Genomic DNA, 15,171 nt, shown 5'->3' with positions numbered 1-15,171 from the left:
TCAAGTGTCGTCTTTGCCTTTTCTGAGATGATAAAATTACGCAGAATCAGCCCTTACTGTTGTATTTGTTTTACTTGTGAGAGGATAGATACTATTTTATGGTTTAGTTGAGAGTAGGAAACTAACCTTCCTCCTCACAAAATCTGTCAGAAAAAAGCTCTAACAGACTCCTTATTTAACAACATTTGCATCTTCTCTGTGTTTTTATTAGCACTCTGTTTTACCTTAGCATTTTCTTGGTCTGGACGTACAAGATTTCATGACTATGTTCTGTTTGCACAGTTTTTCATTGATAAAATGTTTGAAAAGTTAATTTGTATAATTAAGTAGGTAACACTGTATATACTGTAGGTTAACAAAGTTTTGACATGGAGACCATACAAATTAATCAAGAACAAATTTTATTGTAGACACATATTAAATTGATTTAAATTCATACACCAATGATTTATAAGACAGACATCAGCATCAAGAAAAAAAAAAACAGTTGTTAAAGGTAGAAAAAATAAATAGCTTGTATAAGGAAGCTATAAAAATAGCATTGCGCAGACCTTCATTGAAGGGATAGAATGCTTTAGTTTCAAATATGCACCATTTTAGAACTTGCATGATTTTGACTCAAATGGAATGCAAATCTTTTCTCTCATATTTTCAAATTTTTATACAGGGTCTACTCAATTACATTACAGGCTAAGACAGTTTGCAGGTTTAAAATTAAATTTAATTCTGCAATATGTGAAATAGCTTCTGTGACTAATGTCTTTGCTCTTCTGGCTAAAGGGAAATTTTCAGAAATATCAGCCATGTCTGCTCAGAACTGCTGTGTGTAAACAAACTGTTACCTATAATTGTTTCATTAAATAAAAGAACATTTATTAACACATTCAGATTTTTTTTCCTCTTCATTCATATAATGTGTGTGTGGGTGATAGATTTTTAAATGCATTTATACAGTGTCAACTAAAGCTAATGATAAGTAAAAACAAATGCAATGCAATCTCAATGTGTCTTTCACAGGAAATGTCTTTTCTCTTTTTTGTGCCCTAGTAATCATTGCAATTATCTTGAGGGCACGTGTGTCCAATAATATTCAGCAATTATCCACTTCTAAATGAACATTTAGCAAATAAATTATTTTCTCCTGTAAACTCACATATGGCAGTATCGGTTATATTAAATGATCCCATTTAATTAATGTCAGCCAGTGGATGCCAATAGAAAAAATTATTCATTTAAGGCACACTTTGCAGTCTTTACACTGTTGCTCTCAGACTGGCATAGCTTGTTGCCTACTGGCTGAATATATGTACAGAGAAACCAACAGTGTGAGGGAAATGCAATTACACATTGATTCTTCATTACAAACTAAAATAATTCATCCAAATCAACAGTCATAACCAGGCAACATTTTAAAGGTAAAATCAGCATATTTGTATCTATTCCAACAGCTCTTATCTGTGTACGTTGTTCACATACACCTATTGTATAACCAGTAATGGACTGTACTTCCAAATATTGTTTACTCCAGTGTTGTAATTTGAAAAATCTGAAAGAGATACCAGTATTAAAAGTAATAGATATAATATGAAACAGACTCAATGCTACAAAACTGGCAATTCAAATAAATGTGAGAAATTAATTAGTCTATCATGTATAAAAATACTAAATGCAGTCCGTTGTGGACAATTCTAGAAAGGTGGATTCTCTGACTTGAATAATTTATTTTGAACAGAATTTCAGCAGGTTTGTGCAATTTTTTTCCAACACGACTATGAACAATATGAAGCTTGTATTGACTGAGGTAGATCTCCGTGGGAGGTTACCTTTGTGGTTAGTAGACAGAGAATTAGATTAAACCATATTATAATATTATTTCATATCAAATGTCCTAGTTATGCTTGATAGGTCATCTCCAATCTAATGCTCAATCCCCCGAGAGCTTCTTTGCTTGTTTCTCAGTCACTAGAGACACAACGGATCCCACCACCTTCTCATTCTCTACTACTCCACATAATGTCAGCTTTAGCAGTCCTGGTAAAAACATTCCCCTACAGCTACCTCTGGCCTCTTGTCTGGGTTGCACTTCTCATGCCCTAGAACCTTGCCCGTGTAGTCCACACAGACTACGGTGCGGTGGCGCTGTCCGACACCACAAGTCTGTGAGCATGTTGACCATGGCCCCATTTGCCACATAGGACAGGGCAAATCCCCACAGGGCCTTATGTCTGCCGGTCGCAGGTCGGCATCGCAGAGGTAAGACAAGGATCCCTCCCCATCTCTACACTCCACGCTTCTCCTGGACCATCCAGCACCACAGCTCTTGGAGCACTCAGACCATTCACCCAGGACCCACTCAGCTCCCCCAAAAGGCAAGATGACATGTGGCGAAATTCTACTCTCTGTGCCAGGCTTGCTAAATGGCACATCCCTCGGCAAAAAGAAAGTATACTTGATCCTAGGGGGAGAGGTCTCCCCAGCGGTGGACAGCAGCTGGATGGTGATGGGCTCCAGAAGTCTGTGAAAGCTGAGGAGTCGCTCCAAGGTGGTGGAAGAGCCGCTGTAGCGAAGCACAGCGCCAGGCACTGGGATGTCCTGCTCTGCCATAGACACTGAGAAATTCCCATTCAGGATGTAGGTTCCATCTTCCGTCTTTATCGCCAAGTAGTTACCATCATGAGCGATGCCTCGATGACTGCGTTGTTTTATGTCAATATTAGTCGCCCCAGCCGGGATGGTAACTATATCAATGTAGCCAATGCTGTGGAGATATTATAAGTAAATAGTATATCATAAAATTGGGTGATATGAATATCGACATCAATGGAATATTTGCATTGCACAAAAGGTTCCTTGTAGTGTTAAAAGGTTCTTTAGATTATTAAAATGGTTCTCATTCAGTGGTGTCACATTTGCAAATCTGCAAAATTGTGTGTAGGAAATGCAGTCGTTTTGGATGCAGGTTTTGCTCAAGTTGGTCACATGAATTCTCTGCTTTGAATAATAAAAACCTGCTTGTTTAGAAAGTGAATTGCATGTGAGAGGTGCTTTTTCCATCTCTACACTAGTGACAATAGAGGACATTTCATTGATGTCACTTTAATGATGGGATATTCCCACTCAGACAAACAACATGACAAAATGTCTGGCGCTAGTAGAGGAAACTGTGGAATCAGGAGTAAAACAAATTAACTGCTTAAATTAAAGGCAATTGGACCCAAAGAACCAGCAGTCCATGGATCTGTTTGACAGCAACATAGCTGGATCTACATACAGATGATCATCATTATTGTCATGTCACCCAGCCCTAAAATATGTTAAAGGCAGAAATGAAATGTCTTTCCGTAAAGCTGCTTTGAAACGATGTGTATTGTGAAGTGCTGTATAGCGCATTGAGGTGAAATCAAAGTGGCAAAAACACTGATGGATATTCTGGTTGTTTCAATATATTTTGTAGAAACTTAATTTAGTTTTCACTGCATTCAAGCATTCATTAATGCTGCCACTCATCCGGGCACAACCACACACACCTACTGTGACATCATGTAAATACCCTCTTTAATGGACCTTTTTTGTTAGCAAATTTGTGCTGCAATTTCACTACTGTGACCATACATTTAGTCAAAAACGGTTCTTTTAAGAACTGTTCACTGAAAAATGGTTCTTCTATGGTATCACTGTAAAAGCCTCCTTCTGGAGCTTGGAATTTTGAATTTGACGATATTATATTGGATACTTAATTTGAACATGATAATTTATCCTATTTTTGCAATTATACTGCCTAAGCTGTCTTTTAAAGCTCAATTAAAGTAAATCTATAAAAAACAGAATAATTTAATAACACGGTTTAGTTTTATTAAGTATATCAGTAGCTCATTCCTTTCCCAGTTTTTAATGTTCCATCATTTTAAATGGTATAAGTAATGCTTATATATACAATATTTACTTACGTAGCTTTGTTTAGTGAGCCACTTATCTTCCTACAGGTGGTACCATCACCTCCGCAGATACCGCACTTATCCAGCTTTTCACCGGAGCCTATCACCTGGTCACAACCGGCTTTGATGCACTGGCCCTTAACACAGATAGATGTGGTGTCTGGCCCACAGGTGGTGCCATCCACAACCTGCACAGCACATATGAAGCATCAGCATTAGAATAGACAGAAACAAATGTTTAAGGAAATAGTGTGCAGCCTAAGTGCTCCAGTGTATTCTAACATAATGGCTATTCCATACAAAGCAGAAAAGCAAAAACTCTGGGCTGATGATGTAAAAACTGAAATATCAGTTACAGAGGTGCATTCAGGAGCTTAAGCTAGTAGTTGGACTGTAGGGCTCGGGTGCTCAGGTTTCACATTTTACAACAGGGAAAATATTTCATACATGAGAGTTTAGTGGGAGTTTAAAGATATCAATGGGCCTGTGGCAAGAGGGAAGTCCTAAGAAAGAGACCACTGGCATCTCAGTAAAGCTTGAGAGCAGGCAGATAAATAGAAGAGACTAAAATAAATTACACATATTGTCCTTATTGCTGATCAGATTCGATGAAAAGGAAAACGTTTTCAATGGATGTGTACCTTGGCTTCAAAAACTTTGAATTCATTGCTCCCTTTGGCTCGGCAGACGAGTTTGCAGCGGTCTCGTGGAGAGATGCCGGCATATTTGGGGATCCACTGCTTCATGTTTCCTTGAGTGTCCATGTAACGGTGACTGTTATACTTTTCACACTGCTCCTCTCTGAAGCTTTTTCCTGTGGATTAAAAATATGGTTCCTGGTGCACCACTAATAAAAATGTGATTATAAACAATGCATGGTCTTTAGACCTCATTCACTCCCCTCACTCATTCTCTAGCCCACAACAATGTGACCTATGCCACCCAATGGAGGTTTATTTATAAAATGTTACCATGTTCCTCTGGGCATGTCTGAGTATTGCAGGACTGGTATTTGACCCTCTGTCCCACACAGTACGATCCCCCATTCTGCGGCGCTGGAGCAGTGCACTCACGGTGAGAAAACTCCACACCCCCACCGCATGAACGTGAGCACGGCCCCCAAGGGCCCCACTCTCCCCATCCACCATTGACTGGCACCTGGAACACAAATAGAGACTGTTAGATATACATTTTAATGTAACATTTAGCACTTAGAATACAAAACAATACAGTAAAAATACATATTTATAAATATTATTACAATTTAAGATAACTGTTATCTATTTCAGTATACTTGAAAATGTCATTTATTCCTGTGATGGTAAAGCAGAATTTACTAGCAGCCATTACTCCATATGCTCAACAAGCATTTCTAATATTTAAACAGCTAATATTTTAGTGGAAACGATGATGCTTTTTTTCAAGATTCTTTGATAAATAGAAGGTTCAACAGAACAGCCTTAATTTGAAAGATAAATATTTAGTGACATTATAAATGTCTTTACTGTCACTTTTGCCTTGCAAAGTGCTCCTAAACATCACTTCCAGTAAGCATAGTGCTGACGGAATGTGAGCATACCACACAGCAGTTTTGTCGGTTTTTTATGAGTTGGCTGAGGGATGCCTTCTAACAGCCAGGCCGTCTAGGATCACAGGCTGGAAGTTTTAATACACTACACCAAATATAATCACACTTTTTTTAAGAGGCTAATATATTGCAACTGCATCTTACATGGAAAGCTCAAAAAGAATTGCTCTCTATATAAACTCTCTCTCTCTGTCTCTCTCTCCCTCTGGCATTTAAAAACTGAATTTAAAGTAAATTGATTATTTTAAGCTGCTCAAAGATGAGGCCTGGTTGGGATCAAGAAGAGTAGAAAAGAGTTTTATTTTTTTAAAGGTGAAAAAAAGAGAGAACAGACTGACTCTAAGCACTCTGAGACCTTTTCAAACATGTAAACACTGTGGTGAAAAGAATGTGTCATCTTTAATGTCGAAGGAAGGGAAATACGTAAAAGTTTTAAATAAGCTGAGAAGAGATCCTTTTAGAAGATCCTTTTAGAAGAGATCATTTACGCAGGATGACAACTACAGTGTCAGATATTTGTTAATAGTGGAGCCTGTAAATCTGAACACGGGTGTTTTACATGCATATGTGCTGACAGGTAAAGTTTGATAAAACTAGATGACCCACATACACACATCCTCCTGGCCATGCATACCTTCTTGTATCCTGCCTCCTCCAGTGCACTCGACAGGCACAGACCCTCACGGCATCTCCTGTCCTCTCCACATGAAGTACCGTCAGCCCAGGGGAGGCTTCCATTCCTGGTCGTGCACTGTATCTTTCCTTCTTCTCGACACCACAGCTGTGCACACATCTGATCTTCAGGGGCATTGGGACAGTAAGTGTATTCGTCCCCGAATGTCTGCTGGCATTGCCGGTCCAGACCAAACGTATGGCCGGGGAGGTCAGTGGGTAAAGGGATGTTCCTCTCGGGTGGATCCAGCAAACAGTCACCTGAGGAATGCACAAGCAGGGTCTTATTTAGCTGTGTTTGTAGAGAATGCTTCAAATTCAATTGAAAGATTGTCTTCCTGTAGCTCAAAGAGTAGAACATGGTGCTAGCAACACCATGGTTATGAGTTTGATTCCCAGAAAAAGCAATTACTGAAAAAAAATCTACCTTGAATACAATATAAGTTGCTTTGGATAAAAGCACCTCCCAAATACACAGGTATGAAAGTAAATTATATTATACTTATAAGATGATTTGCAGTGTTTTCTTTAAGCCCGTTGCTATTGACTGAGTGTTTACTTCAGCTAAAACAATCTCTTACATACAGCAAGTTTAAAACAGGTGTGCATGTTAGCTTGAGGGGACTACTTTCATTGCAGAAAGACCTCACTGTGCCTCCTCTCACCCAAATGCACGTAAGACATAATAGTCTCCCATCTGGAGATTTCCATTATGTAACCTATCATTTAGCAGCCTCAGTTAGCTCGCTCAAGAACAAAAAAAATTATTCTGTATAAAAGTTTCTGTAAATTTACTGTAAGGAATGTCTACTCTGAGTTCTTTCAAAACATTGTTTTGTCCATATGGATACAAATATGGAGACAGTATAATGCCTTGAAACAATTACACAGACTTCTTGACTCCCTTTCCGTTTTTCCAAGGTTGACACTGTGAAATCTAATTAGGCTTAAAGAATCGAGGACCCCTTAAGAATTTGGAAAGGTTAAATTAATGTTATGAATGCTTAGTAATGAAAGGCTTTTGTTGAAACGGATACAGGCCTAACAACAATGGAAAATAACAGCCTTGAAGTCGTATCAGTTCATAGTCTACCTGTGGCAACAGTGCAGCCGGTAAAGACGGCATGTGCTTGGCAATGCATACTGGCTCTGTGAGGGAAAACAGTTGTTAAACCTGGAATGTGTGAGTCACTGAAGGTGAGCTAGTGGAAGAGCGGGAACGAGAGTGTGTAGACTGAGATATCGACTGAGATCAATCAACAACTGGGGAAAAAATGTCTACCATATTTCCTGAGCTGTCACTTTTTCTTATTTGAGTTCAACTTTATTGTGAAATCACAGTTAATTTTAGGCTTCATTAATTGACAGTTGACGGATCCACCTTCTGTAGTCTTTTTCATGTCATTTTTAGGATATCTTTCACTTAATGAGTTTATAGCACAACTTCACAGCTTCACAGGGAGGAACATTTTAAACATATCACAATAGAAAACAGTTCTTTTAAACTGTAATAGTATTTTACAATATTACTGTTTTTACTACATTCTTGATGCAGCCTTGGTGAGCATAAGAGACATTAGCAATCAGGGGTCTTTCTCATCCCAAACATTTGAACGGTAGTGTACAGTATTCATACATTACATGAGTAGATAAAGTGACTGAGAGCGAGCTTACTCTGTAAAGACTGAGAGTTTTGACACTCTCAGCAGAATTACTGAGTGTGGTCCCATCAGCCCATTATTAGTGGTTAGAGAGTAAGTTAAGACAGAAGTGGCATTTACTGTAAACAAGAAACTAAATTCAGAAAACACAGGCATATACATTATAGAGATTTTTAGAGACATTAAGATCAAAACTATACAGAAGATTCTTTTGAATGACATATTAGCAAATTAAGCCAAATGTCTTAAATCTTCACTGAAGGCTATTAAGTTTATTTTTCCCCTAGGTCTCTAGATAATATGCACCATTATGTTCTAAGCCCAAAACCAAACTAAAACTGACAACCAATTGTTAACCGAGAGAAAACCAGCTGTTAATAAAAAATACATTTAGAAAGACAGGAGCAAAACAAATCTTACTGCATTTCACTGAGTGCTTTTTCACTGACATATAACTTTTAAAAAAGGGAAATGATTAAAAAAAGCATCCTGACAGTCATCATACCGTGGCCACTGTCGAAGAACTCTGTGATGAAGAGTGCACTACATGGAGACCAGGGAAGTGTTTTGTTGAGGTGGATAAAGAAAGGAGCCATCATATGATGTCCATTGAGATGCCCGAACAACTTCTCACAGGTTTTAGAATCATCATGTGGCATGCTGAGTACATGGCCTGAAAAACAGGAGAGGAGAGCAGAAAGATGTACTGTATCTGTACAGTGTAATACCTTTTCCACATTGCTGTACTCCTGCATGTGACAGAGAGAGCTATATATCTTTCACACTGATTTTTTTCACTGCTGCTCACTGTGCTTTTTGCCTTTCCAGAGGATGTCGCTTACAACCAAACATTCGAATAGGCTTTTTTTTAACTCACTGAAGAGAATGTGATTATTTGAAAATATATGAAATACAAGATATTGTCCTGTATACCTTGCACAGACAGACAGCTCAATGATATTGCATTTTTAATACGTTGACTTCTAAAGCCACTCTACAGAATGTAAGTCTATTTGATCATTTACCGGTTTTTGAATTATCTTCTTTATCAAATTTGACACGTGGTTCAACATTTTACAATCAAATACTGAAGTTATTAAATGTGATTAAAATGACAATTTGAATAGTTGTAATCAATGAACGGCCCTAGTAGTAACACCAATCTCTGTGTATTTTAGCTGCTGCAAACAGCTGGTTTACATTAATTAATAACTCAGTCTGGAACACATGCCCTTGTCCAGACAGTGAGTAAGGCTGAGTATGTTGCTGAGATGTCTGGTTATGTGTGTGAACATACCGAGTTCATGTGACACAGTAAATGCTGCCTGGAGGCCGTTGTCCTCTATAACTGAGCAGCTTCTTTTGGGGTCACACATAGTGCCAATATCAGCTACACCCAGAGTGTCACAATCCTTATATCCACAAATATCCTGAGGTCAAAGAGAGAGAGAGAGAGAGAGAAAGAGAGAGAGAGATAGAGAGACAAATGGGCATATGAAACAGAGATGTGATATGTAAAAAAAAAGAAGCGAGAGGAGAGGGGGACACATCTGAGACACTGATACCCAGACATCGCTCCATTATTTCCAGACAGCCCTTTTTTCCCCTAGCAGGCTCTTGCCAGCAAAACATATTTGTCAGTGTTTCCATCATTAAATGAAGCAAATACATGGCAGACTGCATGCTCGAAAAAAAAGAATAATTCTAATTAACTGTGAGATAGCTGGACCACACAGACATAGGGCCTGTCCACACTTCAGGGATAACCTTGACTATGGAAAACATCTCAATGTTAGCCATGCGAGTCGAAAAGACACCCAAAACACCTCCGCTAAATAAAAACCACCTGCTTCTCCATCCAACCACAGCAAGACTGAGACCTCTGTCCGTTCTATTGTGTTGCTCTCAGCTGGAAGGCCAGCCAATTTTGCATTTTTCCTACATCTATTTTATCCATTGCTAGCCCTTTGGTTTTTGGCAGAGCTACAATCTCATGCTTGCTGTCTCTAAGATTGAACAAGGGGTTTCCGGCTGACCATTGTGATCATGACCCTGTCATTGACTCAATGAAATTATGTCTTGTTTTGGAAAAGTGGTGGCCAAGTGAGTTAATCAAAAGCTGAAGGTAACTGCATCTGTAAAATACGTGTGGACTGGAAATACTGGGGAGAAATATTTGCCATCTTTCCTGATGGAAAAATGAATTAAATTAGCTACATATTTCTAATGCTAAAAGTAAATCTGCTATGAAAAGTCCAGTTGTGCCATCATTTTAAGCCCAAAACATGTTTTAATTGATGGAACACAGGTTACTTACATAGTGCATGAGATGAAATTCTTTCTACAGGATGTCAATTAATGTTGGCGGTTTTTCATTTAAATTGTGTTCTGTTATTGTGCCTGCTTTGTGTTTCTCACCTCTCTAGTGAACAAGATGGCAGTGTCATAGTGTTCAGGATGTCTGTGGCTGCCTGGGTTGAAAATTTGTTGCCACCTGCAGAAGTTGCGCAGGGCAACACCACCATTGCTTGAAAGCTCAGGTCCCACCTCCTCATCCTCCACAAACACCATCTTCACTACCACCAGACTAACGGCATTTTTCAGGCTAGGATGCACATAGATCTGTGCTGCCATGGACATCACTGTCAGAAGGTAGTGCTGTAGAAAGAAAGAAAGAGAGAGAGTAGAAATTTAGTAATCCAACCAAAATGTTCCACAAACAAATTTCAAAAATACTAAATATACAGCCTTAATATACAGTACCAAAAACTTGATGTGTTTTTGTCATCAAAGCTAGATGATTAGAGCAGAGTTTTTCAGTTTCATACATTAGGAGATTATGACTTGACAACATTTTAGAAAAAGGCATTATTTTCCATGTTAAATATATTCATTAGCTTTATCTCAGTCATCTGAAATAATGCAGTTGCAGCAAATATCACAGTAAACTCTTAAAAATAAAGGTGTTTAAAAGGTGTTTCTTCACAGGGATGCCATAGAAGAACCATTTTTGGCTCCAAAAAGAACCATCTCTTTCTTATCCTTTTATATTCTGAAGAACCTTCTTTTGCCACGAAAAAACCTTTGTGAAATTTCATCAGATGTTAAAGTTTCTTTAAGGAACCTTTTAGACAAAAAGGTTCTTCTATATGGCATCATGAAGCACTTTTATTTTTAAGAGTGTAGGACCAGTACAGACAGCTGTTAAGCAAGTATTTTCTTCATTAAACTTGACACTACATTTTTGGAGGGAGAGAATAGAATGGGGGCCCAAATCTGAAGCCCTGTGGCATCGAAACATTTAAACATTTGTTTGTTTTTGTCTATCAATTAAATGAGTCACAAACAACTCCCGGGTGTTCTCCTTTTCCAGATGTTCTCCTTTTTTCCCATCTATATTTCGTTTTCTCCCACACTGATTCGCAGACATGTTTCATATTTTGTTGCTCTGTATAACCAAAACCATAGTCACCCTCAAACCAGAAGTCTTAGTGGTTTGGGGATTTATGTTACTTTTTATATACAATCCATACACCAATCATTAAGAGCTAAATCGTTTTAGCCTTTATTAAAAACCTTTCTATAATACTTCCATTGACTTGTGGATACAGCTGCACTTTTACATGAGAATAAAGACTGACTGGAATGAAAATGTGTCCCTGAATGACAGTTTTGTCCTGAGATCCTTGATAATGTGAAACAGCACAAATGACAGCTGTTTTGAGTGCAATCATATATAGCTTACAGCACATTAGTTAAATGGGTAAACATATACAGTGTACTGTACTTTCAATGTTTACTTCAAAACATATCTTAAGAGTTAACAATTTTAACATGTTTTTTCATACATGATTTCTTGAATATTGCAGTTTTAGACAATCCCCCAAAAGCTGGTTGTCCACAAAAGACAAATGCACAAGAAGACAGCATAATGCAGAGACTCTCATTATGGAATAGGTTCAACACTGCAGCTGGAATTGCTGAACAGGGTAAGGATCTGCTGGCACATTTAAGAAAAGTCAGACTGACAGCACATTCTGCAGTGACCAAGATTCTCATCAGTAGAAATAATCAAAAGGCTAGACTCTCTTGAAGCTAAGAACATTGATATAATGAAATGGTTGGGCCATTGATCTAAACCCAACTGAAGATCTCTGGAATATCCTTGGCAACAAAGTTATAGCTAAGAAACCAATTATACCAAACTATGGAAGAATAAGACCAAGATCAAACTAAAATTATAGTTGTAATCTTCTTTCGTGCTACAGTGGTTACTGTTCTCTAATTTTGATTACTGTGTTTTCCACAAAATAAAGATTTTTGCTGAAATGCCTTGGATATTTAATCAAACATGTTCAAATTTGAGAGATGAAGATTAACAATATTTCAGAAAAAAATATGCAATGGGCGGCTTTGAATGCATTGTCCTAATGCTCAGTTTAAGGGTTAATTTATAAACAAACACACGATTGGTACTGTAAAGAGTACACACATTTTAGATTTTGTTAGAGCAGTAGGCTATATATACTGTCCCATATAAATCTTTAGATGCCAATTAAAAAATAGTACTGTAAAATGTAAAAAAAAAAAAAAAAGATCAAAACATCCTTTATTAAACCACTTGTCGGACTTATTGTATCATTGCAGTTTCTTCATTAAGTTCTAACAGCACTTATTTCAAGCAGCGCTAGCCCATAGGATATATGGACAACACGTCTCGTTATATAAAGGCGCTTCAATAAATGACAAATGAATACAAAGCTGGACTCATACTCCACTGCTCAAACAAAATCAGAAATTAAAGCTCAATCAATCCACTCAGCCATATTGGTTTTCAATCTATTTCATAGCGAGCTTTCCTCTGCCACCACAGAAGATGCGGTAGAGTGGACATAAGGCTGTGATATTATAAGTATACTAGACCATTGAATTTGGCTTTATTGACCCGTATTTTTTATTTACATTTTTTTTTTTGCACAGGTCAATCTAAATCCACCTGAGATTTCCATCTCCATGAGAGAGAGAAAACGTGCCAAAAACTTTCAAAAAGCCAGTTTTGCTCCAGGATCAGTACTCCCTACAACACTGCAGTATATTGACCTAAAATGCACCCTGAAGGCTGTTGGAAAAGTTCAGTTTTATGTGTTAACACAGTGGCTCCCAACCACATTCCTGGAGGCCCCCCAACACTGCATGTTTTCCATGTCACATTTATCAAACACACCTGATTCAGACCATCAGCTCATTGTTAGATACTCCAAGACATAAACTGGGTGTGTCAGACAAAGGAGAGATGCAAAATGTGCAGTGTTGGGACGGGGGCCTCCAGGAAAGTGCTTGGGAACCACTGTGTTAATGCACACTTTCTTTGCCTGTGCTCAGAGTTGTAAGATTGAATGTCACCTTGAAAACTTATTAAGAAGACTTGATGGGTCTCTGAGAAACGAATATTATATAGGTACCTTATTAAATGTGGATGTAGCAAATAAGCTACAGTTAAAACGTTTGTAAAAATGTCTACAAATATTCCATAGGCTACATATTGCAGTCACAGTTAAGGACAGCAACTGGGGCATGACTGAAATATAATAGCTTGTAAAATAAATTAATAAATAAAAAAAGTTATATATACATTTATTGCTATTCATATAAAGTGGTTTCACCAGGTGGTCTGTTTGAAGCCCCTCGCATGAGTGGTGAAACGTCTTTAGTGAATGAATAGCAAGGTCGGTCTAAATTGTACATTATGTTTCAGAGCAAATCTAAAATTAACAATTGCCCACGCCATTCAGAATAAAAAGACTAGAAAATGTGTGACTTCTCTAAAGGCAGCTTGACTCACCTTTATCTCATCTCCATAGAAGCGTGTCAAAGAAGCGTCAGCGACTACCAGGGTCTCAATGTATCTCGCAGCTGACACGAATCTTTTTGCGCGTTTCACTTTGCTTTCTTCGTATTTACTAGAGTTAAGGTTGCTCTTTTTCACAAAACTGTCAACTTTCTGTTGATCAAAGAGCATATTCGACGCTCTTCGATTTTTGGAGAAGGCTCGCCTCTTAACCACGTGCACCTGCAGAAAAGATTCCCCGGCAGTCTTGGCACTTGCTTTAGGCTGAATGAAGTACTCGTCCCCTTGCGTTATGAAGGTACCCTGGATGCCGTGACATAAGCTGACTGCAACTACCGATTCCTTTTCAGAGTTGACCGTTCCTTTGTAGAAACAGTCTCTGAGGTCCGCGCCGCTGTCTCCGTACAGGGTGACATCACTGAAAACAGCTCCGCTCCTGGAGGCGTCCAGAACGGCTGGAAGGTGTTTAGCCTTTACGCGCTGGACGTTTAATGATGGAGACACGAACTTGCTATCCGGCGTCAGGTCAAGCAGGAAAAGTTGACCAAATGCATTGATCTTAAAAAGCCGTCTCTCTTCATTTCTCCAAAAAACACCTTTTCTGAATGCAAGGTTTACTGGCACGATCTCTTCTTCCTCGTGTAGCTCACCCAGTGTTAACTGAGACATTAGATTTGCTAAGAAAAACATATAACAAGCAATTGTGGATACCATTTTAATAGTGAATTCAAAAAAAATATTCAAACCTTTATGTTGAAACATAAGAAAACGGCGCTGGAATCACAGATAATTCTAGTTTAAAACAAAAATACAGACGAAAATAATCCTCTAAAAATTAAAAGGGGAAAAAAAAATAATATTAGTATTGTCTTATAAGAGTTCAAATTGAGTCTCGAGAGTTCACAGAAAAAGTCTTGTAAGAAAATACACATCATCCGGCTCAGTGTATAAGCGAAGAATGTTCTTGCGCTGGTATTTATACAGTCTTGGACTTCTCCAGCGTACGCGGTTTATTTTTGATATTCATTCTCTCTCCTCCCCCTCGTGCGCCAAAGCAAGAAAAAAAAAACGGATTTGATCCAATAGGGCTACCGGCACGGCCCCTTTTCACTGCTGCGGGTCTTGCTTACAGCTATTATTACCGTATAACAACCCGGCTGGAATGCTGTAGGACACTTGAGCTACGTGTTGAGTGTCAACCAGATGCTAGAGAGCGTGTTAGACCCGTGGAAATCTAGGAAGAAACGCAATGTACTCACGAGCAATTGGTGTCTTCCTAGATAGCAGCGGACTGTGAAGGTGACATCTGAATAGATCCTGGCTGGAGGTAAACCATAAATCAAAAAAAAAAAAAAATCAAAAAAAAAGTTTTCTCAAATGGCCTACGTGCAAATCACGTAGTGCACATTAAATTGTGTTAATGTTAATAATGTTATTTATTAAATAATGTTATTTCAAATAATTGAC

General features: G+C 38.3%; 1 protein-coding gene across 1 annotated transcript; it reads right to left on the bottom strand.

The window, feature by feature from the left end:
• Positions 1-389: 389 nt before the first annotated feature.
• Positions 390-14,655, bottom strand: LOC128008474 (A disintegrin and metalloproteinase with thrombospondin motifs 8-like). The gene is made up of 9 exons (XM_052592881.1): positions 13,699-14,655; positions 10,275-10,514; positions 9,154-9,286; positions 8,362-8,529; positions 6,158-6,456; positions 4,907-5,093; positions 4,577-4,749; positions 3,948-4,123; positions 390-2,758 (listed from the first exon to the last, which is right to left on the bottom strand). Exons 1-9 carry the CDS (start codon positions 14,464-14,466, stop codon positions 2,023-2,025), a joined length of 2,880 nt encoding a protein of 959 aa, XP_052448841.1. The 5' UTR covers positions 14,467-14,655; the 3' UTR covers positions 390-2,022.
• Between the last annotated feature and the right edge of the window lie 516 nt (positions 14,656-15,171).

The sequence above is a fragment of the Carassius gibelio genome, chromosome A5, assembly GCF_023724105.1.
Source record: "Carassius gibelio isolate Cgi1373 ecotype wild population from Czech Republic chromosome A5, carGib1.2-hapl.c, whole genome shotgun sequence".
NCBI lineage: Eukaryota > Metazoa > Chordata > Actinopteri > Cypriniformes > Cyprinidae > Carassius > Carassius gibelio.
Note: the sequence above shows the minus strand (reverse complement) of the source record. Positions and strands in the feature narration are given on the sequence as shown.